Below are 23,855 nucleotides of genomic sequence, written 5' to 3'. Positions count from 1 at the left end.
ACTTGCTCCTCCTCTTGGTTCAGCCCGGAACCTTCCTCAAGGTGTCCGTCCCAGGGGGAATCTTTTACTGGGACACCAGCCTGAACACAAGACAAGGGAAGTGGAAACTCCTCACACACCACATCTTCAAACATTCACAGCACACATCAACAACTAAAAGAATAAGATAGTCTTAAATACACATATTGCACATTGCTCCATTCATTGTTGTGTTTCTCCACAGGTGGCCGGACCTATCCACAACAGACGATTCAATAAATAAGTTAAAACAACAATTGTGTGCAAATTCATTTATATATGTGCAAGTATCTTTATTTTAAAGTGCCGTGTGCTTCTTAAAGTGCTGATAAACCTTTTAAAGTGCTGATAAAGTGCTGTGAGTGCATCAAAATAAAGGAACGAGCTTCCTGTTCGTTACACTTCCCCCTCCCTCTCCAAGGCGAAGCATTCGTCTTCCGTGCTCCTGGAGAGAAAGTCTCCTACCACATTCGACTTCCCGGGCCGGTACTGGACTGTGAAGTCATATGGCTGTAGGGAGAGGTACCATCCTGTGATGCGGTTGTTGGCATCCTTCATCTTGTGCAACCACTGGAGAGCACGATGATCCGTTTCCAATAGAAAGTGTCGTCCAAGCAGGTAGTACCTGAGTGTGTCAACAGCCCATTTTACTGCCAAGCACTCTTTTTCAACTGTTGAGTACCTGGTGTCTCGGTCCAACAGTCTCCGACTGAGGAAAACAACTGGTCTCCTCTCCCCCTCCTTCTCCTGGATCAAAACGGCCCCGAGCCCACTTTGTGAGGCGTCCGTCTGAAGAATGAAGGGTTGTGGAGAACTGGCTCTGCACAAATGATCTCTTTCAGATCTTTGAATGTCCGCTCGCACTCCTCTGTCCACCGAACCTTGTTTGGAGCTGCATTCTTGGTCAAGTCAGTTAAGACAGCAGTTTTTTCAGAGAAGTTTGGTATAAATTTCCTGTACCAACCAACCAGTCCAATAAATCCTCTCACCTTCCTTTTTGTGGTGGGGGCTGGGAATGAACGAATGGCCTCCATCTTCTCAACCTGTGGCTTGATCTTCCCGGAGCCGATGGTAAAACCCAGGTACTGCACTTCTCGATGGGCCACTGAACACTTCTGGGGGTTGATGGTCAGACCTGCTGCTCTGATCCTCTGCAGGACCTCCTGGAGGTGGTGTAGGTGCTGTTCCCATGTGTTGCTGTACACGACCACGTCGTCTAAGTAGGCAGCTGAGAACTCAGACACGTCCCGCAGTATGTGGTCCATCAGGCGCTGGAAGGTCGCTGGTGCCCCCTGCAGGCCAAATGGCATTACGCGGAACTGGTACATACCAAATGGTGTCTTGAATGCAGTCAGCTCCTTCGCTTCAGGGGCCAGCGCTCGCTGCCAGTACCCCTTAGTGAGGTCCAAAGTGGTTATGCAAGTCGCTCCTCCCACTCTCTCCAACAAGTCATCGATTCGTGGCATTGGATACGGGTCGACATTTGAAATGGCACTCAGGTTCCTAAAATCAATACAAAAACACAAAGAGCCATCCTTTTTGGGTACCAGTACAATGGGGCTGCACCACTCGCTACTGGACACTTCAATCACTCCCAGTTCAAGCATGAGCATGATTTCCTTCTGTAATACTGGAACCAACCGCTCAGGGATCCTGTAGCTCCTCTGGCGGACTGGAGCATCCTTCTTTAGCCGGCTTTTGTGCTGAATCAAAGAAGTAAAACCCGGGGTCCCCTTGAAAAGAGATGGATCAAGCAGTGGCTGAATGGCTTCCTGCTGAGAGGGAGAGAGGTGAGAGAGATCAACAGGAACAGTTTCCTCTGTACCTGCAGGGAAATATTTCTCTGCCACTTCTTCGTCCTGCACTGCCCAGACAAACAACTGCTGTGCAGGCTCTTGGCGCTCATGAAACTCTTTCAGCAGGTTAACATGAAAAACCTGATGCTTTTTCTGTCTCTCTGGCATATAGAGTTCATAATTCACCTTTCCTACCGGCTTCGTAACCTCATATGGTCCATGCCATCTTGCAAGCAGTTTGTTGTCACTGGTTGGCAACAACAAAAGCACCTTTTGTCCTGGGGTGAAGACTCTGTCTCTTGCCTTTTGATCATACCACGTTTTCTGACAGTTCTGTGCCTCCTTCAGGTTCTCCTGTGCCAGTTCAGTCATAGCCTCCAGCCGTTCCCTCATTTTGATGACGTAGGCTATGCTGTTATCACCCTGGCTCTCCGTCTGCTCCCAGTAGTCCTTCAGGAGGTCCAATGGCCCCCGGACCTGTCGCCCATACAACAGTTCAAAGGGGGAGAAGCCGGTGGATGACTGTGGGACCTCCCGGTAAGCGAACAGGAGATATGGTAGCCACTGGTCCCAGTCAGCACCTGTGCTGGAGGCAAACTTGCGAAGCATGTGTTTAAGAGTCTTGTTATAGCGTTCTACCAGCCCGTCCGTTTGTGGATGATAAGGTGTAGTCCTGATGCCCTTAACCCCCAACAACTGGTAGACCTGCTTCAACAATTTGGACATAAAGTTGGTACTACAATCTGTTAACACTTCTTTTCCTACCCCGACTCTGGAAAAGAGCTGCAATAAACAATTTGCTACTTTGTTTGCCTTTATTGAGCGGAGCGGAAAAGCTTCAGGGTATCTGGTGGCAAAATCACAAATCACCAGAATGAACCGATTTCCTGCTGAACTTTTCTCAAGTGGACCAACAATGTCCATGCCAATCCTTTCAAATGGAGTACCTATTATGGGCAGAGGTTGTAACGGGGCCTGAGTAACTCCTTTTCCTGCTGTTAACTGACATGCTTCACAAGATTTGCAAAATATCAAAATCTGTGTATACATGCCTGGCCATACAAAACGGCTGCCAATTCAGCGCAGTGTTTTTTGAAAGGCCATGTGACCCGCCCAGGGGATGGAGTGCCCCAATTCCATAACCTGATGACAAAACTTGTGAGGTAAAGCAAGAGCTTCTGTTTTTCCAGTTATCTGATACAAAATACTATTTTTGATCTGGTACTTGGCCTCATCAAAACATCTGGTTTCCTCTTGATTGATCGCTTTATCAAACCAACCTTCCAAAGATGGATCTTGTCTTTGTAGTGCCCCAATGTCTAAAGGAAGGTCAAAATCCACTGGACTGAGTGATTTTACCCAATCATTTTGCTTTTCAGGAGATCCAGCAAACTTCTCAAGTCTCCTTTGGTTTTTCGTCTTTCTCTGCTTCCCTGGCTGAGCCTCAATCTGTTCCTCCCAAAATGGAAGCTCCTCAAGCATAGCTTTAGCCTTCTGAGCTCTGGTAAGGACATTTACCTGTCCTTACCAGTTAGCCTGTTCCACTGTGGGTTTTGCAGGACCTACATTGATCTCTTCTTTTTCTGTTAGGTTACTCTGCAGCATCAGATCAATTAACGTTGGTACATCATTGCCCAGAATAACCTCAAATGGCAGGTTTTCAGCTACTGCTACATTTAGCAGGTATGTTTGTGCTCCTACTGTCAGATACACATCAGCTGTTGGGTAAGAATGCTCATCCCCATGTATACAAATTAGTGGTGTTTTGTCTCTGGACCACGTCTCCTCTGGGACCAAACTAGACCGGACTACAGACTGAAAACAACCCGAGTCTAACATGGCTTCGGATTTTTGACCACTCACTAATACTGATGTTGTGCGCCCCCTCCCTTCTTTGGTTGGTACTGCAGCTGGCCTTGGTACCGAACACACCAAAGAGGGTTTAGTTTTTAAAACTGGGCAAAACTGCTGTGTATGGCCTAAGTTGTTGCAGTTGTAGCATCTGACCTGCTGGTTCTGTGTCCTATTTGAGAATTTTTGAGTTGGTCCTGAGTGAGACGTATAAGATGGAGATGGCTTGTTGACGTTACCCCCAGGCACAGAACCACACCGATCACCCCCAAAGGCTGGTTGAAGCGGGGCTCCCGTCCGAAGTAGCCAGCTCTGGACCCTTTCCGTGCTGATAGGAAGGTTTCTGCCAGACGAGCTGCTTCTTCTGCACTGCCAGGATCACGCTCCCGGATCCATACCTCGAGCTCTGGGCTGACCATGCGGAAGAACTGCTCCAGGATAATCTTCTCCAGTATGTCACTTTTTCTTGCTTTTTCAGGCTGGAGCCACCGGTTTATCAGGTCCATCAGCCGAACGTATAGCTCACGTGGCGTCTCATCTGGCTCAATTTTGAGTGACCTGAAGCGACGACGATAGGTTTCTTCTGTTATTTCATATTTGGCCAGAATTGCTCCTTTCACCTTGTCGTAGTCATCTGAGTCCCGAATGTCCATCAGAACGAATGCGCTGCGTGCCTTTCCAGTCAATAATGGTACCAGGCGGACTGCCCACTCTTCTTCTGGCCACCGACAAACTTGGGCCATCCTCTCAAACGTAACCAGGAAATGTTCAATGTCATTATCTGGTGACAAAACAGGCAGATTGGGCTCCCTCCGTGGTCTGTGGGTGTAGCTGCCACTGCCACCTGGGTCTGGCCCATCTTCATAATCATCATCAAATGACGGCTGCATGCTTCCACTGCGTCTGTGCACATGTGGCTTTGAGTGCTCAGACTGCTGAACCTGCTGCTGGATCTGCTGGAACTGCTGCTGCATCGACTTCCAGCGCTGCTCCTGTAGAGACATTTCTTGATCCAATCGTTTGTCTCTAACATCCTGGTTTTAACCAGGGTTTTAACCAGAGCTGCCAGTTCCTCCACTTTGTCTTTGGGACCCCCAATCGCATTCTTAGAGCCAGGTGCTGCAGCAATCGCCTCATCTGGCTCCACAGGTTTCTTGCTTCCTCTGGACGTCATATCGCTCCTGTACTTGCTGTGGCCGGGCTGGACTCCTGACACCAAGTGTCACTTCTTTTACTCACTGAGGCAGGGGTTCTTCTGACACCAAATGTTAGGCCTCGGATCTCCGATATGGCCTCAGAATGGCTGGCGAGTGGTTTGAGCAGTGAGTAAAATCAGTGAGGTTTGTGGGTGGTCCACATCTTTCTTTCTTTTATTTTCACAAGTGCCCAAAATAAAAACTTACAAAGTGCTAGAAATGCATTGGAGAATTGAGGAGTGTGGCTTCTCCAGCAGCAGAACAGTGAATGATGTAAAAAGGCGCCTTAAATACACTTCACTGAACTGGGTGAAACCATTAAAACTCCATAGGTAATAAAAGTTAACATTAGTGTCTAAAAACCCAGTTAAAATCCTCCAAACCAAAACCCTAACTATATCTTAATGAAACAAAACTCCTATTAGCCAATACCTCTAAAACCAACACCTAAATAGTAAATTAAATCCCAAACCCTACTAAAACTATGCAACCCCCCCACTTGCTCCTCCTCTTGGTTCAGCCCAGAACCTTCTTCAACCTGTCGTCCCAGGGGCAATCTTTTACTGGGACACCAGCCTGAACACAAGACAAGGTAAGTGGAAACTCCTCACACACCACGTCTTCAAACATTCACAGCACACACATCAACAACTAAAAGAATAAGATATTCTTAAATACACATATTGCACATTGCTCCATTCATTGTTGTGTTTCTCCACAGGTGGCCGGACCTATCGACAACAGGCGATTCAATAAATAAGTTAAAACAACAATTGTGTGCAAATTCATTTATATATGTGCAAATATCTTGATCTTAAAGTGCTGTGTGCTTCTTAAAGTGCTGATGAACATTATAAAGTGCTGATAAACCTTTTAAAGTGCTGATAAAGGGCTGTGAGTGCATCAAAATAAAGGAACAAGCTTCCTGTTCCTTACAAGCAGTAAGTCAGTGTTCTGACAGAAAGAGCACAGAAGATCTACATTTCTGCAATATTTTGAAATGACACTATTTACAGGGTAACATTGATGTAAAATCTTCAGGCATACCTCTCAAACCTTTTTGCTTACAAAGTATTTCAGTAGCCAGACACACTTCCAGTCTATGTCCATCAATGCCTTGTTCCACACAAAACAGATGCTGCTTTGCTCATGGACTCCCTTATGACAAGTGCTCTTATACATTTATTATTGGTTTTATTGCTCAAAAAATGGTCAGTTACCAACAAACCACTCAAGTAACAGGTCACCATTTGCAACAGCAAATTATTTGGGCAAAACCGGAAAGTTTGACCCCCAAAAAAGTATCTTTTTATCCATTTGTTTATAAAAGATGAGTGTAAGGTCGGCAAATCTATTACATAGAACTCACCAGCACCGAATATATTAATCATTAAAACATTTTCTCATGAGATGTACTTTTTTCTTCCTTCAAAAAATCGTCTCAGCGACACTTGAAAATCTGACACCCCTGACGTAAATCCAACAGGAAGTCTGCAGTTGGCCTTTCAAAATACGGTTTTCACCCCAAATTTAAATGGGCCCTTCTCAACCCTGCTGCTCCTCCTGTGGTTCAAGGTGAGTTACGTGTCCAGTTTAAGCTCTAAATAAGCTTTTCTAAATAACATCATCACGTTCAGCTTGTTTACCAGAGCTTTAATTCAAGTTCTGAGTCATTGTACCAGTTAGAAAATCTCTGTTTACTTAGTCTCAGTGAGGCCTGAGTGTTTGGCTGTAAGACCACACATCATATTCAATGTTGATTTCGTTTTTAAATCTTATTGGGTGTGCTCTTGTGTTTTTGTGCCTGCAGAAAATGAAAGCGTGCCAACCAGCACAATGATGACCAGCCACACGTGATGAAACCGCCAAACGCCTTCATGCTCTTCCTCAGGAAGCAGAAGCCGACTGTGAAGGCGGAGCTCGGCGTCAAGGACAGTGCGGCTGAGAATGAGGAAATGGGATAGAGGTGAAGTGACATGTTGTGGCTGTGATTTCAAACCAGCTTGTCTGTGAGTAACTGTGTGTGCTGACGACGTGCTGCCATCTCTCTACAGAGGCAGTCATTCCTAAAAGAAGAGCAGGAGAAGTACTTTCATCAGGCCAAGCCAGGAGTACGACTCCACGCACAGCAAACAACAATCAGCAATCAGTGGAAAAGCAACAGCAAAAAAGAGCCTCCGCCAATCCCATGACTGAGGATCCCCATCCTGTAACAACCAGTCCGACAGCCTCCACCAGCATCTGGGACACACATCCACACCTTCTCCTGCTCCTGCAGCCAGAGGTACGGTGGCTGACAAGTACGAACGGGCCTCAAAAGAGAAACACGCTTCACAACAGAAAGGCGCTTCAAAACATAAACGCTCTTTCAAAAGAGAAATGCTCTTTCAAAACAGAAACGATCTTCAAAAGAAAAACGCCCTTCAAAATAGAAACGTTTTTCAAAACAGAAACGCTCTTCAAAAAAGAAACGCTCTTCAAAAGAGAAACGCTCTTCAAAAGAGGAACGCTCTTCAAAAGAGAAACACTCTTCCAAAGAGAAACGCTTCTTCAAAACTGAAATGCTCTTCAAAAGAGAAATTCTCTTTCAATAGAGAAATTCTCTTTCCATTTTCTTCAAAAAGAAACGCTTCTTCAAAACTGCAATGCTCTTCAAAGAGAAACAATCTTTAAAGAGAAAAGCACTTCAAAGAGAAATGCTCTTCAAAGAGAAATGCTCTTCAAAGAGAAATGCACTTCAGAGAGAAATGTACTTCAAAGAGAAACGCTCTTCAAAAGAGAAACACTCTTCCAAAGAGAAACGCTTCTTCAAAACTGAAACACTCTTCAAAAGAGAAATCCTCTTTCAATAGAGAAATTCTCTTTCAAAAGAGAAACGCTCTTCAACGAGAAATGCTCTTCAAAAGAGAAAGACTTCAAAGAGAAATGCCCTTCAAAAGAGAAACGCTCTCCAAAACAGAAATGCGCTTTCTGAAGAGACACGCACTTCCAGAATAGAAACACTTTTTCAAAAGAGCTCTTTAATAAGAGAAATGTTCTTTCAAAAGAGAAAGCACTCCAAAAGAGAAAGGCTCTTCAAAGGAGCTCTTTCAAAAGAGAAACGCTCTTCAAAAGAGAAACACTCTTCCAAAGAGAAACACTTCTTCAAAACTGAAACGCTCTTCAAAAGAGAAATCCTCTTTCAAAAGAGAAATGCTCTTCAAAGAAACACGCACTTCAAAGAGAAACGCTCTTCAAAGAGAAATGCACTTCAAAGAGAAACGCTCTTCAAATAGAAACGCTCTTCAAAGAGAAAGACTCTTCAAAGAGAAACACTCTTCAAAAGAGAAATGCTCTTCAAAACAGAAATGCGCTTTCAAAAGAGAAACGTTCTACACAACAGAAATGTGCTTTCAGAAGAGAAACGTTCTTTCAAAACAGAAACACTTTTTCAAAAGAGCTCTTTAATAAGAGAAACGCTCTTTCAAAAGAGAAATGCTCTTTTCAAAGAGAAAGCACTTCAAAAGAGAAACACTCTTCCAAAGAGAAACGCTTCTTCAAAACTGAAACGCTCTTCAAAGAGAAATGCTCTTTCAAAAGAGAAATGCTCTTTCAAAAAAGAGACGCTCTTCCAAAGAGAAACGCTTCTTCAAAACTGAAACGCTCTTCCAAAGAGAAACCCTCTTTCAATAGAGAAATGCTCTTGCAAAAGAGAAAGGCTCTTCAAAGAAAAATGCACTTTAAAGAGAAACGCTCTTCAAAACAGAAATGCTCTTTCAAAAGAGAAAGGCTCTTCAAAGAAAAACGCACTTCAAAGAGAAACACTCTTCAAAGAGAAACGCACTTCAAAGAGAAACGCTCTTCAAAGAGAAATGTACTTCAAAGAGAAACGCTCTTCAAAGAGAAACGCTCTTCAAAAGCGAAATGCTCTTCAAAAGAGAAACGCTCTACAAAACAGAAATGCGCTTTCTGAAGAGAAACACTTTCAGAACAGAAACACTTTTTCAAAAGAGCTCTTTAACAAGAGAAACGCTCTTTCAAAAGAGAAAGCTCTTCAAAACAGAAACGCTCTTCCAAAAGAGAAAAGCTCTTCAAATTTGCTTCAATATCTTGTCCAAGGTTCTCTCAAGGACTATTCCTGCTTCACTTCGCATTGGTATTTTTGGTCTTCCGAAAGAGTATTCTCGATACTCCACTGGAAGTAGTAGCTTTTACCTCCGTAATTGCTAGACGCCACCTCCTCCTTAAAGGTGTACAGGAGGATTTTCCCGAATTGTAGGAAAGAACCGCCCTCTCCACCTTTTGAAAAAATGCACATGCGCAACGCTCTACCTGCTCCCGAGACGGAACGCCTACTAAAACGTGTGCGAGAGACGTGACGAGCCCAGTTCTCCTTGTGCACGCTCTGTTTACAAGTCACAAGTCGGCATCGCTCACACGAGCTCACTTTACAAGAAGATTTGCAAACTAATCAACCCTGGAAAGTTACAATATAGACGGAGATAACTTTTACTGGAAGTGATTTGAAATGGATTTCTCCAAATAGAAGCCAAACTTTACCTGTGGAGTAGAAACTTGGCGACTGAAGCGTCAGTGGGAAGCCCAACCTGGGCTTTCAGCGCCATCGTGTGAAACAATCTCCCAAAAACACTCTGGTCATGTTTCTCTCTTCCGAAGCCTTTCTCTTCTTCTCATACACTTCCAAGACACTTGTTCTCATGCGACCCTCTGCCATTTTCAAAGTACCCGGTGAGAACTGCGAGCTCGCTGAAGGCGTAGCTCACCATATACACCTGAAAGCGCGCATGCGCAGAAAGTGAAAACTAATAGATCCACGCTACCTGGGGACGAGCACGTACGACGGCCTGACGTAATATATCACCAGAATGATTGACAGTTGGGAGGACCAATAGTCTTGATGATCCACCCGGAAAAAGAACATCCTCCTGTACACCTTAAAGTGGAAATCCACAACAGCCCCTTCCAAAACACAATGGATTAAGGAGGTCATGTCCTTTTCAAAAGTGGAGAAAATTAGATACTCAAGAAGGGGAAACTTGAAACAAAATTCTATAATAAATGGCAACCGTTTATTGATGTCTTTGTGACAACATAAACATCCCCACATTCCCTCCTTTCTATTTGCTTGTTTATGTTTATTTATTTTTATTATTATTATTTTGACATCTATTTGATTTATTCTTATGTTTAAGTTCTTAGACTTATTATTCTGTACAGACTGTGTTTAAGTATTTTTTTTAATTGAGTTGTCTTTTTTGTAATTATTTGTTCTCAAAAAATATACAAATTTGAATTGAATGGTGTATACAAACATTTAATGCTGACATTAATGTGCCTTGGTATATTTGAATGCCTTTGATATTCTTGTATACGCATCAATACAAAAATATGAAACAAGAGCCTGAAACAGTAGAACATGTGGTGGTGTCCCGTCCCAGGTTGACCAGTCTATATACGCCTCTACGAAGGCTGCTGGAGGCTCTGGGAGAGGCTCTTTCTGTCTCCCTTTTGGTTTTTGGTCCAAAGTATACAAAACAAAAAAAGGCAACAGTGATCTTATTGAATTTCATCTTTGCATGTGCAAAACCTTCCATTTGGCAAAGCAGGAAGAACCAGGTCTCAGGTGTTGGTTTTACTGATCCTCTGCATGTTTTTAAGGGTCTGGTCGCTGCTCGCCTGAGGAGGAACAGCTTTTATAAACTCACAAAAAACTTGACCGGTTTTATTTCATTGTGGGGAACCAAGCAGGTCCTGTGCTCCCTTGGTGAGGAGGGCTGTCTGATTGTGAACTTTTAATATTCTATGTGATCTTGTGTTCTTATAGCCCACCACAGTGTGTGACATGTTTGTGGTTCCACTCTGTGTGATTGTCTGCAAACTATTGTTTTCCTTCGTGAGGATGGATAAACATGGATTTCATTGATTTTTGTGTTTTTTAAATAAAGGTTTTTTCAAGTCAAGTCTTCTTGTTCTTCTTGACCTAAGACCTAATAAACATATTGATTTGCAGAGTACTGAATGAATGAATTAATACATGAATGAACAGTTTATTTCGGTTAGAGTTCTAGAACAAAAATTTTGCACAAACAATATTTCCACAATATACTTGCAACCGAAATGGGTATAGGCTGAAGCCAAGGCTTATTTTAGCCTATCCCTTAAAAACCCGTGCGGTTACCCCAGACACCAGTGATTGTCTAAGTCTGTTTCCTTATAATCCGCACAGACAGGGAGTGACAATCTTTCTCCCCGAGAAGAGAGAAAAGATACAGTGAGTTATAAACCTACAAACCTTGAGAATGGATTAACACAGGAGTTTATTACAAAAGACAGAAAAAGTACTGGCCTTTACAAGAATATTCCCGGGTTTTGAAGCATGGCACCACGAAAGGATTTTGCTCCAGAACCACGTCAGCAGAGAGCGACAGAGAGAGAGAGAGAAAGAGAAAGAGTGAGAATCAGAGAGAGACTCTGAGCTCGCGCCGGAAATGCTGCTTCTTTCATAGTCTTGCGGTCAGTCTCCGCCTTCCTGTGGCTGTTTGATGGGGGGCTGCTTGAAGGGAGGCTGTTTGATGGAATTGTTTGAGGGGGTTGTTTTCTTGCCAGTAAGCTTCACACAAACAAAGAATCACAATCAACCCCCATTGCATGTCCGCAGTCTTCCACACCCCCCGAGGTTTATCTTTAGATAGTCATGAGAAGCCAGGCCTGGCTGGCTCCGGTGACTTTTAACATGATACAAAAGATATAATCACGTTTTAAAAAAGCAACTGGAGAAAGAAAAAAAAATAATAATAATAAACATAGCAGTCATAATACGGGAGAAAAAATGAATATAGAACATAACAGAAGTAACACATGAGAAAAACCAAACAAAACAGAAATTATTGTTCATTGTAAACTAATTATTTGTCCTTTTACTGTTTTTTGCAGCAGAGCAGTGATTTGCACAGTTTGAAGTCGTCACTGAGACGTTCCATAAACCTCCCAGAATAGAAACATCTGGATTTCACGTTGGTTCTCACACCACCTTTTTCAAATATACACCGTCCTCTTAGTTGTAGTTGTTTTCTCTTCATTTAAAAACATTTTGAATAGTTGTGGGAAGACTTTTATTCTTTATTCGAAGTAGTATTTCTAATGTTCTTAAATATGCTATATCTTTAAATTTTAATGTGCAAGAGGCAATAAATAGTTTATTAGTATTTTCTCTGTAGGAAGCTTTATTTATTATTATAATTATTTTCTGGAGTTTAATGATAGGGTCTATATATGTTCTATATGTGTTTCCCCAAACCTCAACACAGTATGTCATACATGGCATAATAAGTGAGAAAAACAATATTCGCAAACATTTCTTATTCAGAAAGTCACTTGTTTTATAAATAATACCAATAGTTTTAGATCATTTATTTTTCATATATTCTATGTGTGGCTTCCAACTAAGTTTATCATCGAGCATGACCCCCAGGAATTTGGTCTCATGTACTCTTTCAATTCGTACTCCATTTAGGATTAATTGAATGTTGCAGTTTGTCCGAGTCCAACCAAACACCATACATTTTGTTTTATTTTCATTTAATGATTACTTATTAATATCAAACCATTCTTTGAATGAGATCATCACTATTTCTACTGTTGTCAACAGTACTGCTTGTTTCATGTATGGCATTCCTACCCTCTAAGAATATTGTAAGTAATATGATGTCTCACAAACAGAGCAGCATTTCACCGACTCTGACGGACACTTCAGTTTGAACAATGCTCAGCAGCTGGTGTCCGTTTTTGGAAAAATAGTAAGTTAAGAACTTCTTTAGGATTTTTGAACGATTTTAAACCAAATGATTAATTATGAATATAGTTTATTGTATTATGTCTCACTTCACAGAACAGTGAAAGCAGTGAAACCAGACAGGCCGGACTGGACCGTCTTGACACCCGGACATTTGGATACATCTGCAGTCGAGACACTTGGACTTCCACGTTTTGATGGACAGTACCACTTTGTTGAAAAGGTGGCACAGCCGTTGTCTGTCCTTGTTAGCTAAATGGAATAAAGGCTTAATGCATCTGTCATACTCTCAGTGTGAGTGGTTTTGATAGTGTGATTAAAATGTTCTTTCCTGGAAACAGTTGTGCCTTATGTTATTTATCTTCTAATTTATGATTTTAAACAATAATATTCGATCCCAAACGATATTCACCAGCCACCACTACTACTGGTACCAGTCCAGTTCCACGTCCCGCCTGGCGGGGGCGATACTGAGCAGAACGCTGCTCCCCGGAAAGCGAAGAAGAATCCTTAAAGCGACAGACACCGACCCGCGCTCCTCTCGGCTCCATCTTCACCTCTCGCTCCCTGCAACATGCTCGCCGTCAGACACGCTCTCCGGCTCGGCTCCAGGCTGTGTGTGCCCGCGGTGGCCCGGCGGGGCTGCTCCGGAGCCTCCGTGCCGGTGGACGACGTGGTGAACGGGCTGACGGACGACCAGATCCAGGTTCGCTTCAGGGGCCGACGCAGGCAAAGTTCACTGCTCTGTACAAAGAAAGACAACAAAACACCTCCGCTGCTTTTAAAGCGCTCACATAGAAACAGTAAATACGTGTGAAATGTCGATGATTGAGTTTGACACTGTGGAGAAATGTTGGTTTAAAGCCACACGACGTGATGACATAAGAAGGGAAGGGGCGGGGCTAACGAGTCCTCGAGTCGGGACACACTGCGGGGTAAACTAGTTCATGTTTAAACTGTTTAATTAAACTAGTTAACGTCCGCCTGGAGGTAAACTGCTGCTCGGAGCAGGTCGGGACCAGGTGGAGCAGGTCGGGACCAGCAGGTCAGCTGCTGGTTCCGGGTGAAGGAGAAGCTGGCAGCAGGAGGTGGAGCTCCTCCAGGACGGAGGTGATTGGAGGCCCGGTTCTCCTCCTCCTCCTCCTCCGACCTCCCGGGTCTGGTCGTTACACGAATAATAATGTTCTCATGCGATCCAGGACACTGACTAGTAATCTGACTAGTAACCTGACTAGTAACCTGACTAGTACACTGACTAGTACACTGACTAGTTACCTGACTAGTAACCTGACTAGTACACTGATTAGTACACTGACTAGTTACCTGATTAGTACACTGATTAGTGCACTGACTAGTTACCTGACTAGTGCACTGACTAGTACACTGCCTAGTAACCTGACTAGTTACCTGATTAGTACACTGACTAGTACCCTGACTAGTGCACTGCCTAGTAACCTGACTAGTACACTGCCTAGTAACCTGACTAGCAACCTGACTAGTACACTGATTAGTAACCTGATTAGTGCACTGACTAGTGCACTGACTAGTAACCTGGCTAGTACACTGACTAGTACACTGACTAGTGCACTGCCTAGTAACCTGACTAGTAACCTGATTAGTGCACTGCCTAGTAACCTGATTAGTAACCTGACTAGTTACCTGACTAGTACACTGCCTAGTAACCTGACTAGTACACTGATTAGTGCACTGACTAGTTACCTGCCTAGTAACCTGACTAGTAACCTATGTTGAGGATTTCAGGTTTAAAACCTTCCTTGAGCTCCTTGAGATTCGACATAAAAAGCCCAGCATGTGATCAACGGCTCTACTTTCTATCCAATAAGTCAGAACATCATCATAATACGTTTTATTCATGAAATATTCTCCAAAGAGTGGATGAGACTTTTCTTTTCTGGAAATATCCCCATAAGAGTTTGAATGGCTAAACTCACTTTAAAGTGTCTTACTTTTGCACATTCTTCTTACCTTCACATACTTAATTTTGTACTTTTCAGTCAAGCAGTCTTTAGTTTATCCAACATTAACAGTTGTGCAACTTCATAACAAACGCATACATGTGCGGATTTAAAACCACAGTAAAGTAAAACACCCCAAAAGTCAAATATAATATAGCTAAAAAATAGACTAATAGACGAAGAAAAGACATACCGATGAATATTAAGCCATGGAATCATAAATTACTATGTAAAAGCCAGACTAAAGGTATGAATATAAAATTTGCAAAGAATATATTGTCATCCTATTTCAGAAGCTCTGGTTTCCTGAAAATCAATTTTTCCTTAATTTCATGTATATATTTGACTTCAAACATGTTGTGTTGCTGTTTCATATTGTATCTCCTTTTTTCCATGAAGTTCTTTTACTGAAAAATAATGTGCAAGATTGAAAGGCCGTCACGTTGGCTCCTGTCACATTAATGGTGTGTCTCTACCGCCGGGCTGCCAGACATGAGCGTGTCTGTAGGGCTGGAGGTGCCGCCGCCTTACGGCGCTCTGGGGATTGATGGAGGTCAAGAGCTCAGGGACTCACAGCGGTGACCCGCCACGTCTCTGATCCACGACACCAGAGAAACACTCGTTTTGTTTCCAGCTCTAGAGAGAAGCTCTTAGCTTCCTGCTAAAACGACTGCTTCTGTTCCCTCCAGGCAGCTGAATGAAAAAGTCTTTCTCAAGCTAAAGGTTCTGGTTTGGATAATGTTAGAGTGCAGAATGGTGACTGATGGTTCCCTGCTGTGACACACGGGCCAATCAGTGGCTCCGGATCAGGGTTTGAAGCTGCACTAGTGATCTGCTGCTTTCCTGCTGATGTGGAATGGATTGATTTATAGAAACGTGCAGGACAAGAACCAAACCAAGATGTCTGCACGTGTGCATCGTTACAGATTTGATATACTTAAACAAAATTCATTCATTCATTATTCATGTGCAGATGCTTTGTCTTCATTCTGTTGTGTCTGTAGAATAGCGACTCTGATAAATGCTTGTCGTCTTCACAGTTGAGGAACACGGTTCGTAAATTCCTCACAGAAAAACTGGCACCGTACGCCGATGAGATCGACAAGAACAACGCCTTTCCAGGGATGCGGGTGAGTTGAAAGAGTTTCTGTTGTGTACTAATAAACCACCAGAGGTAAGAAGAGTTCGATCTGCAGCTGTTCAGGATTCATGGAAACTCTTCCTGTGTTGACTTTCTGCTCGCCAGGCGTTTTGGAGAGAGATGGGAGACATGGGTCTGCTCGGCATCACCGCTCCGGGTATGTGGAGGAATAGTTGTACGCATTTGCAGTTTCACCATTAGTAACAAGAAGGCCGTTGCTGGGCTAATCCCCCGCCGGAGGGCTTTATATTTTCTCACAAAGCAGCTCTAAGGCAGCACACTTGGTACACTAGAGGGTGTTCCATGGGTCCTAGTAGATAATTATGTACAATCTGAAAGGTCTTCTTCATAAGCTATGTCAAAATACGTCTCCAGAGCCCAAAAGGTGTTTTTATGCACTTAGTGACCCTGTGACCTGATATGCAAATTAGGTCATGGTCACCATGGTGCCCCTTCTCCCCAGGTGGAGTGTCCATGTGTGAAGTTTGGTGACTGTGGGCCCAGGAACTGCTGAGAAATGAGGAGAAATGTTTATATGAAAATACATGTATTGTGCAACCATGACGAGCAAACTTCAGACCCTACCAATCTTCAAGGTGAAGGTCAGGTCACTTGGTGTACTGGAGGTTATCCCTGGAGTGTGTATCATGTGTGTATAAAATTTCAGAGCCCTAGCTCAAAAACCTAGGCCTCCAGAGCCCAAAATGTGTTTTTAAGCACTTCGTGACCCTGTGACCTACTTAATATGCAAATTAGGTCAAGGTCACCATAGTATCCCTTCCCCCTCTGAGATGTATCCACATGTGAAGTTTGGTCACTGGGCCCAGGGGTTGTCGAGATATAGGTAGAAACATTCGAACGTACGGACGTACGGAGACTGTTTTAAGATCCCCCTTCGGGGCCTATCAGCCACGGCGGGGGATAATAACTGGAATTGCTGCTGATTAAATGTAGTCACTAGTTTCACTGGTGTTTTTGTTAAACCTCCTGGGCAAAACTTCTCAGACACCAGCCTGAGGTGGACTTCAGGTGCTCCTGAGGAGACGGTCTCACTCTGCCGAGCTTGTAGCCAGCCTTCCAGAAGGGAGTTTAGTTGCAGGGCTGCATTAACCGGAGGAATATAAATGTGTTTGTGTGTTTCAGTGGAAGACGGGGGAACTGGTCTGGGCTACCTGGACCACGTCATCGTGATGGAGGAAATGTCTCGGGTGTCGGCTGCCGTGGCTCTCAGTTACGGCGCCCACTCCAACCTCTGCATCAACCAGATGGTTCGCCACGCCAACGAGGAGCAGAAGGAGAAGTACATGCCGAAGGTTTGCAGGGTTTCTCTGATGGAGGGGGTCAAACATAAGGCCCGGGGGTCAAACCGGCCGCAAGAGGCTCAAATGCGGCCGAACCACCGAGCTCATTGGAAAGACTTTCAAGAAAACGTTGAGTTTTCACAGATTTCTTCAGAGTAGTGAACCTGAAGTGAAAAGTGTTGGACGCCCCTGCTGCTTCAGTTGAAGCTGGTCTTTGTCTTTGTCCTCAGCTAATGACGGGAGAGCACGTGGGCGCGCTGGCCATGAGCGAGCCCAATGCTGGGTCGGACGTTGTTTCCATGAAACTGAAAGCCAAGAAGAAGGGTAGGAACCAGGAAGTGTGAAGAATTGTGTTTGTCCATTATTGATGCTTGAAACCAACATGAAATCATCTCCTATCAGCTGTTGCCTCCCTGTACGTTGTACTTGGTTTCACAGTTGTGTCCTTGGATAGGTGACTACTACGTTCTGAATGGGAACAAGTTCTGGATCACTAACGGGCCGGACGCTGACGTTCTGATCGTGTACGCTAAGACCAATCCCGAGGCTTATCAGAAGGGCATCACAGCTTTCATTGTGGAGAAGGTAGATCCAGCCGGATGAAGGGTTGTTCTCGTGGCTCTTCATGTTCCACCTCCTCACCTACTGAAGGGTTTTCAATCAATGACAGAAGGTTTGGGTTTGTGCTCCTGTAGGGAATGCCAGGGTTCTCCACGGCACAGAAGCTGGACAAGCTGGGCATGAGAGGCTCCAACACCTGCGAGCTGATCTTTGAGGACTGTCAAATCCCAGGCAAGTAGAGAGAATCACTGGTGCTCATTGTGCTGCACGTGTGCAGCTGCATTCTCTTCATGCACATGAAGTGTCTCTTTATTGCTTTGGTTTTAGAGAAGAATATTCTTGGGCCGCTGAACAAAGGAGTGTACGTGATGATGAGCGGTCTGGACCTGGAGAGGCTGGTCCTGGCTGCTGGACCAATCGGGTGACTGACCGTTTCTGATGCTGCTTCGTCACATTACAACTCAGACGTTAGAGACGTGTCTTGTTCAGCCGATGTTTGTGGGGAGAAGTGAAAGCATTGAGGAGCAGTTGATTCACGAAAAGCATTGGCCTATAAACCGTATGGGTGGAAAACAACCCAGAGGATTTCTCCACATTGTAACTGGCCAAAGACAGAGGAGGGGCGCCGCCGCCACACCAAACATCACATAACACGTCGCCGCCACGCCGCCCAGCTGTACCGGCTCACTGTTGGTGGAGCAATAAATATGCAGCAACATTGAAGTTCCTGCATCCAAACCAGTAATGCCAGACTTAGATATAAACAAGAAGGCCGTTGCTCGGCTAATGCCCCGCCGGAGGGATTTATATTTTCTCACAAAGCAGCTCTAAGGCAGCACACTTGGTACACTAGAGGGTGTTCCATGGGTCCTAGTAGATAATTATGTAGAATCTGAAGGGTCTTCTTCATAAGCTATGTCAAAATACGTCTCCAGAGCCCAAAAGGTGTTTTTATGCACTTAGTGACCCTGTGACCTGATATGCAAATGAGGTCATGGTCACCATGGTGCCCCTTCTCCCCAGGTGGAGTGTCCATGTGTGAAGTTTGGTGACTGTGGGCCCAGGAACTGCTGAGAAATGAGGAGAAATGTTTATATGAAAATACATGTATTGTGCAACCATGACGAGCAAACTTCAGACCCTACCAATCTTCAAGGTCAAGGTCAGGTCACTTGGCGTACTAGAGGTTATCCCTGGAGTGTGTATCATGTGTGTATAACATTTCAGAGCCCTAGCTCAAAAACCTAGGCCTCCAGAGCCCAAAATGTGTTTTTAAGCACTTTGTGACCCTGTGACCTACTTAATATGCAAATTAGGTCAAGGTCACCATAGTATCCCTTCCCCCTCTGAGATGTATCCACATGAGAAGTTTGGTCACTGTGGGCCCAGGGGTTGCCGAGATATAGGTAGAAACGTTCGAACGGACGGACGTACGGACGTACGGAGACTGTTTCAAGATCCCCCTTCGGGGCCTATCAGCCGGGGGATAATCAGCCTTAGCATCAAAACATGCGAGCACACTTTGTATAATGTACTTATTTAAATTTGCACTAAAACAAAGCAGCTCTGAGTGGACACTGAACTAAAAGGAGTTTTTCAGCCGTGTTTTAAGGTTTTATACAGCCTCTATTGTCAAAATCACTAAAACGTGATTGTTTCAGCAGTTTTGAACCAGATGTTTCTACCTTGTTAGCATCATGCAGGCGGTGTTGGACTCGGCGATTCCTTATCTTCACGTCAGAGAAGCTTTCGGACAGAAGATTGGACACTTCCAGGTCTGCACGCCGGCTCTAATTTCACTTTTAGTTGAACATGAGTGACTCTGACGTGACGATGTGCTGCTCAGCTGATGCAGGGAAAGATGGCCGACATGTACACCAGGCTCAGCTCCTGTCGCCAGTATCTGTACAACGTGGCCCGAGCGTGTGACAAGGGACACTTCAGTGCAAAGGTGAGAAGAATCTTCTCTCTCCGCTCGGTTCTGCTGCTGCTGCTTCACTTCCTCTCCTTCAGCCACTGAGGCTCGGTGTTGTTGCAGGATTGTGCTGGAGTCATCCTGTATTGTGCTGAGAACGCCACGCAGGTCGCTTTGGATGGCATCCAGTGTTTGGGTAGGTGATTTACTGGGGTCTTCCATTTGCAAAAACACAATTGCGCAAACTCTGCTGGTTTTATGTAAATACTTAACACGATTCACAAAACCACACACCCAATCTGGAAAGTACCTTCAAAATCCTGCAAAATGAAGCACTGCAACCAAAACTGCACGCAGCATCATCAATATCAAACTTCTCTACCCATTTTGGTCTTCACAACTGCACACTGTTGGGCTTAATGTGAAGCACTCACATATTCAGTGTACTTTGACATAACACTAAAATCATTCAAATTGTAGAATGTTCTTCGGATTGTTCATATACACATAAATATTTGTGGCTACACTCGTGCTGTTGACATTTTTTCAATTTTCCACCAGACTAGTGGGTTCATACCTTCCACTGCAGTCAGTACGGGTTTCCAGTACACTGGGAAACCATGTTACCTGCAGTGTACTGCAGTCAGTATTGTACTTACATCCGCATGTGCTCATCTGAGCTTTTGTTTCTTTGGGAGTTTCTCTCAATAAAACACATTCTACAGTTGTCTCAGTCAGAATCGTTCCGCTTGACAATGTGAACAGACTATATACAGCTATGTTAAAAAAAATAGCAGTGTTTTTAAAAAAGTGACTAAAGCTCAAAATCCTTATAATATTTTTTATTTCCTTTCATTAGGAACGCTGCACATGGTATTGCACAACAAATCATGAAGAACAAAGTATCAATATTTAATTACTTTACAGAATATGAAGGAAAAGGTGATATTTCTGTGTTCCAAAAAATAGCAGTGTCGGCATTTCTCATTGCAAACTCAAATATGTACTAAATGAACTGAAAAAATATTAACATTTAGCAATCCTGACAATCAGTTAACTAATATTTCGTTGAATAACCCCTGTTTTTGATAACTGCTGCACATCTGTGCTGCATGGAGTCAACCAACCTCTGGCACCTCTGAACAGGAACATTGGACAACCTTCCACAATTCCTCTGCATTTTGGGGTTTTGCCTCAGAAACAGCACATTTTATGTCACACCACAAGTGCTCAATTGGATAAAGGTCCGGGGATTGGGCTGGCCACTCCAGAACCTCGATTTTGTTGGTCTGGAACCAAGATTTGGCTGCTTACTGGTATGTTTGGGGTCATTGTCCTGTTGAAACACCCATTTCAGGGGCATTTCCCATTCGGCATAAGGCAGCATGACCTCCTCAAGTATTGTGATGTATCCACATTGATCCATGATCCCTGGTATGCGATATAAAGGCCCGACACCATGGTAAGAGAAACAGCCCCATATCACGATGCTTCACGGTCTTCAGAGTGTGCTGGGGCTTTGATTCAGGGTTTGGGGGTCGTCTGACAAACTGGATCCAAAAAGAACAATCTTACTTTCATCAGTCCACAAAATGTTTCTCCATTTCTCCAGAGGCCAGTCGACATGATGTTTGGCAAATGCAATCCTCTTCAGCACATGTCTTTTTTGCAACAGTGGGACTTTGCGGGGGCTTCTTGCTGGTAGATTAGCCTCACATAAGCTAATTGCTAATGGTCCCAGCACTCACAGGTCCCTTCAGACCGTCTCCGACCTCCCTGGAGCAGACCCTTGGCTCAGTCTTTGCCATTCTGACTATCCTTCGGTCCATTCCAGTGGTAGTCTTCCTTGGTTTGTCTTTCCATTTTAAAGCATTGGAGATCATTTTAGCTGAGCAGCCGATAATTTCCTGCACTTTTTTATACGTTTTCCCCTCAACAATCAATCTTTTTAATCAAAGCACGCTTTTCTTCTGAACAATGTTTGGCACGACCCATCTTCCATCAGTTTTTACAGAGAATTGCCTGCACAACACGTGCTGGCTTCATCCTTCAATAAGGGCCACATGATTGACACCTGTTTCTTTCACATAATGAATGATTGACCTCCACACTGCTAGTTTTCTGAACACGCCCCTTTGACTTAATGAGTCAATTACACAGACCCAGGAGTCTTCATATCATCAAAGTTGGGTCTGTTGGTTCCTCTGACTTTACTACACCTGCTGGTAAATTATTTTCCATTTATTATTATGTTTTATACCAAAAACAGTGATTTATCTGGTTCGTCATGTTGGACTGCTATTATTCTGAACATAGCTGTATATATATCTATCACATGTCCACACCAATGCATTTATAGCTATATGCTGCATATACACACATACATTTACATATCCATATATAAACCCCTTGACGATCATATCGATAAGTAAATTTATATTCTATGGAAATATATCTAGACAAAATAGGTGATCTATATTCGAGTATGCATACATCGTATGTCTAGTTACATGCCTGGAAAGGGGTAGGAAGAAGTAAAGCATATGTAGGTGTGTATACAAACGTATATAAAGAACAAATGTCTAGTTTTTCATGCATTGGCATTAATAACCAGCAGTTCTCAGTTCACTCTAGAGATCGTCGTTTGTCAACAGGTGGGAACGGCTACATCAACGACTACCCAACAGGCCGATACCTGCGGGACGCCAAGCTGTACGAGATCGGGGCGGGCACCAGTGAAGTTCGCCGGCTCATCATCGGCCGAGCGTTCAACAGCTTGTACAAGTAGAGAGGAGAGAGCAGCCGATGAGCCAGGACGGTACTCGTACCACAGCCTTACCGTGTGAACTGGAGCGGCCGCTCGGGTCAAGCTCCCACGTGTTTCCGAATTCAAATCAAATGGGATCAGCATGAAATCAGGCAGATTGTTTTTCTTTTTTTGTACTGAAAGTGGCCTTCGTAGCATTTAGATTTTTTTCCGGTTAGAAGCTGCAGAGACTCTTGACACACATGAAACTTTGCACGTCCGCAGGGTGAGAAACACTCCAATCACACATCAAACTCACAAACTCAGTCCAAATAATGTGTGAGAGGCTGGAAATCAAACAGGATCACTTCCACTACAGTATAAATGTATTTTTTTCATCTGTGAAACTATTGTATATAACAGGAATGTAGTCCAGATCTTCAGGAAATTCCCAGTTTAATTGATTTGAAGCTGAACCAGAAGAGATGACCCGCCGGTGGACGACAAGGTCACATTTCCTCGAGGAGCAAACATCTGTCCACATCTGTGATGTCCGTCTTCTCCTCTGCACAGATTTCTATGAATATCACTGTAGATGTACAGTATGACGTTATGATCGTTGTGTTTGCCATAAATAGGAGTGGAATCATTAAAAGGTGTGTGTGTGTGGTGTGTCTGCTCTCCAGCAGTGGTTTAATGAGCCACAACAACCAAAGTGACAGTCAAGCTGCTTCCTGATGTACAACGTGACGTGTAGTTGAGTACAAAAGAATTTCCCTATGGGATTAATGAAGCATTTCTGTTCCATCGGTGGTTATGAAATATTCTGATGCTCTCCGTAACTTTCGGAAAGCTGCCGGTAATTTTAGCAGTTAAAGTTGTCGATACACTATAGGGGTGCGTTTGCTCCAAATTTAGAATCAAGTGTATTTTAAGTTTAAAGTTGCCTCTCCATAGTAAAGGTATATTCGTCTATTTTACCTATTGCTTTTTTTTTTTTTAACCCTGCATGCCCCTGTCTTTCCATATTGCTGCTGCTGGAACTGTGAATTTCTCTTGGAGATCATTAAAGTATTTATCTATCTATCTATCTATCTATCTATCTAAAGCTGCACATAATTTCACAGCCCGTGTGTGAACACAAACCTAATCATTCAGTGGATTGAACACTGTGTTTGGTTCTTGGGTCAAAGTTTCATCTACAAAAAGCCGTTAAATCGATGCAGCGGAGCACACGTGAACCTTTTCCATTAAAATCTGATTTACTTGCACCAGACATCATTCATCCGTCTTGAACTTGAGCGATTTGTCTTGTGTTGGTTCCGATCGCCTCTGAGTGACCCTCAGCTGACGCTCTCCTGTCCAGCAGCTGTTAAAATGATTCACTGTGGGCTTATAGCCTCGTCCCGCCCTGCAGCGACGCCGCGGCTGATTGATGGACAAACGATGGTGTGGTTGGACCTGGATGACGTCCAGTGTCACATTCACTCCCCTCCGTGATGAAACACTGAACGATTAACCACATCCACAATCTGAACTTTTATCTCTTGACCGAGATCCAA

The 23,855-nt window shown here is 43.9% G+C and overlaps 1 protein-coding gene across 1 annotated transcript; it reads left to right on the top strand.

Annotated features, from left to right (window-relative positions):
* Nucleotides 1–13,168: 13,168 nt before the first annotated feature.
* On the top strand, nucleotides 13,169–23,531 carry ivd (isovaleryl-CoA dehydrogenase). The gene is made up of 13 exons (XM_080512785.1): nucleotides 13,169–13,359; nucleotides 15,670–15,759; nucleotides 15,876–15,927; nucleotides 16,914–17,083; nucleotides 17,302–17,395; nucleotides 17,526–17,656; nucleotides 17,767–17,863; nucleotides 17,960–18,053; nucleotides 19,326–19,407; nucleotides 19,479–19,583; nucleotides 19,671–19,743; nucleotides 22,202–23,255; nucleotides 23,403–23,531. Exons 1-12 carry the CDS (start codon nucleotides 13,228–13,230, stop codon nucleotides 22,333–22,335), a joined length of 1,254 nt encoding a protein of 417 aa, XP_080368911.1. The 5' UTR covers nucleotides 13,169–13,227; the 3' UTR covers nucleotides 22,336–23,255; nucleotides 23,403–23,531.
* The last annotated feature ends 324 nt before the right edge of the window (nucleotides 23,532–23,855 follow it).

Source organism: Blennius ocellaris (assembly GCF_963422515.1).
Source record: "Blennius ocellaris genome assembly, chromosome: 17".
Lineage (NCBI taxonomy): Eukaryota > Metazoa > Chordata > Actinopteri > Blenniiformes > Blenniidae > Blennius > Blennius ocellaris.
The sequence above is the reverse complement of the archived record's forward strand: the minus strand, read 5'-3'. Positions and strand labels throughout refer to the sequence as shown.

Excerpts from the sequence above, each read along its gene's own strand:
- ivd (XM_080512785.1), top strand. The coding sequence starts at position 13,228 with ATGCTCGCCGTCAGACACGCTCTCCGGCTCGGCTCCAGGCTGTGTGTG. Across the intron at positions 17,864-17,959 it reads TGAGGACTGTCAAATCCCAG|AGAAGAATATTCTTGGGCCG; the intron begins GCAAGTAGAGAG and ends CTTTGGTTTTAG. Across the intron at positions 19,744-22,201 it reads GGATGGCATCCAGTGTTTGG|GTGGGAACGGCTACATCAAC; the intron begins GTAGGTGATTTA and ends GTTTGTCAACAG.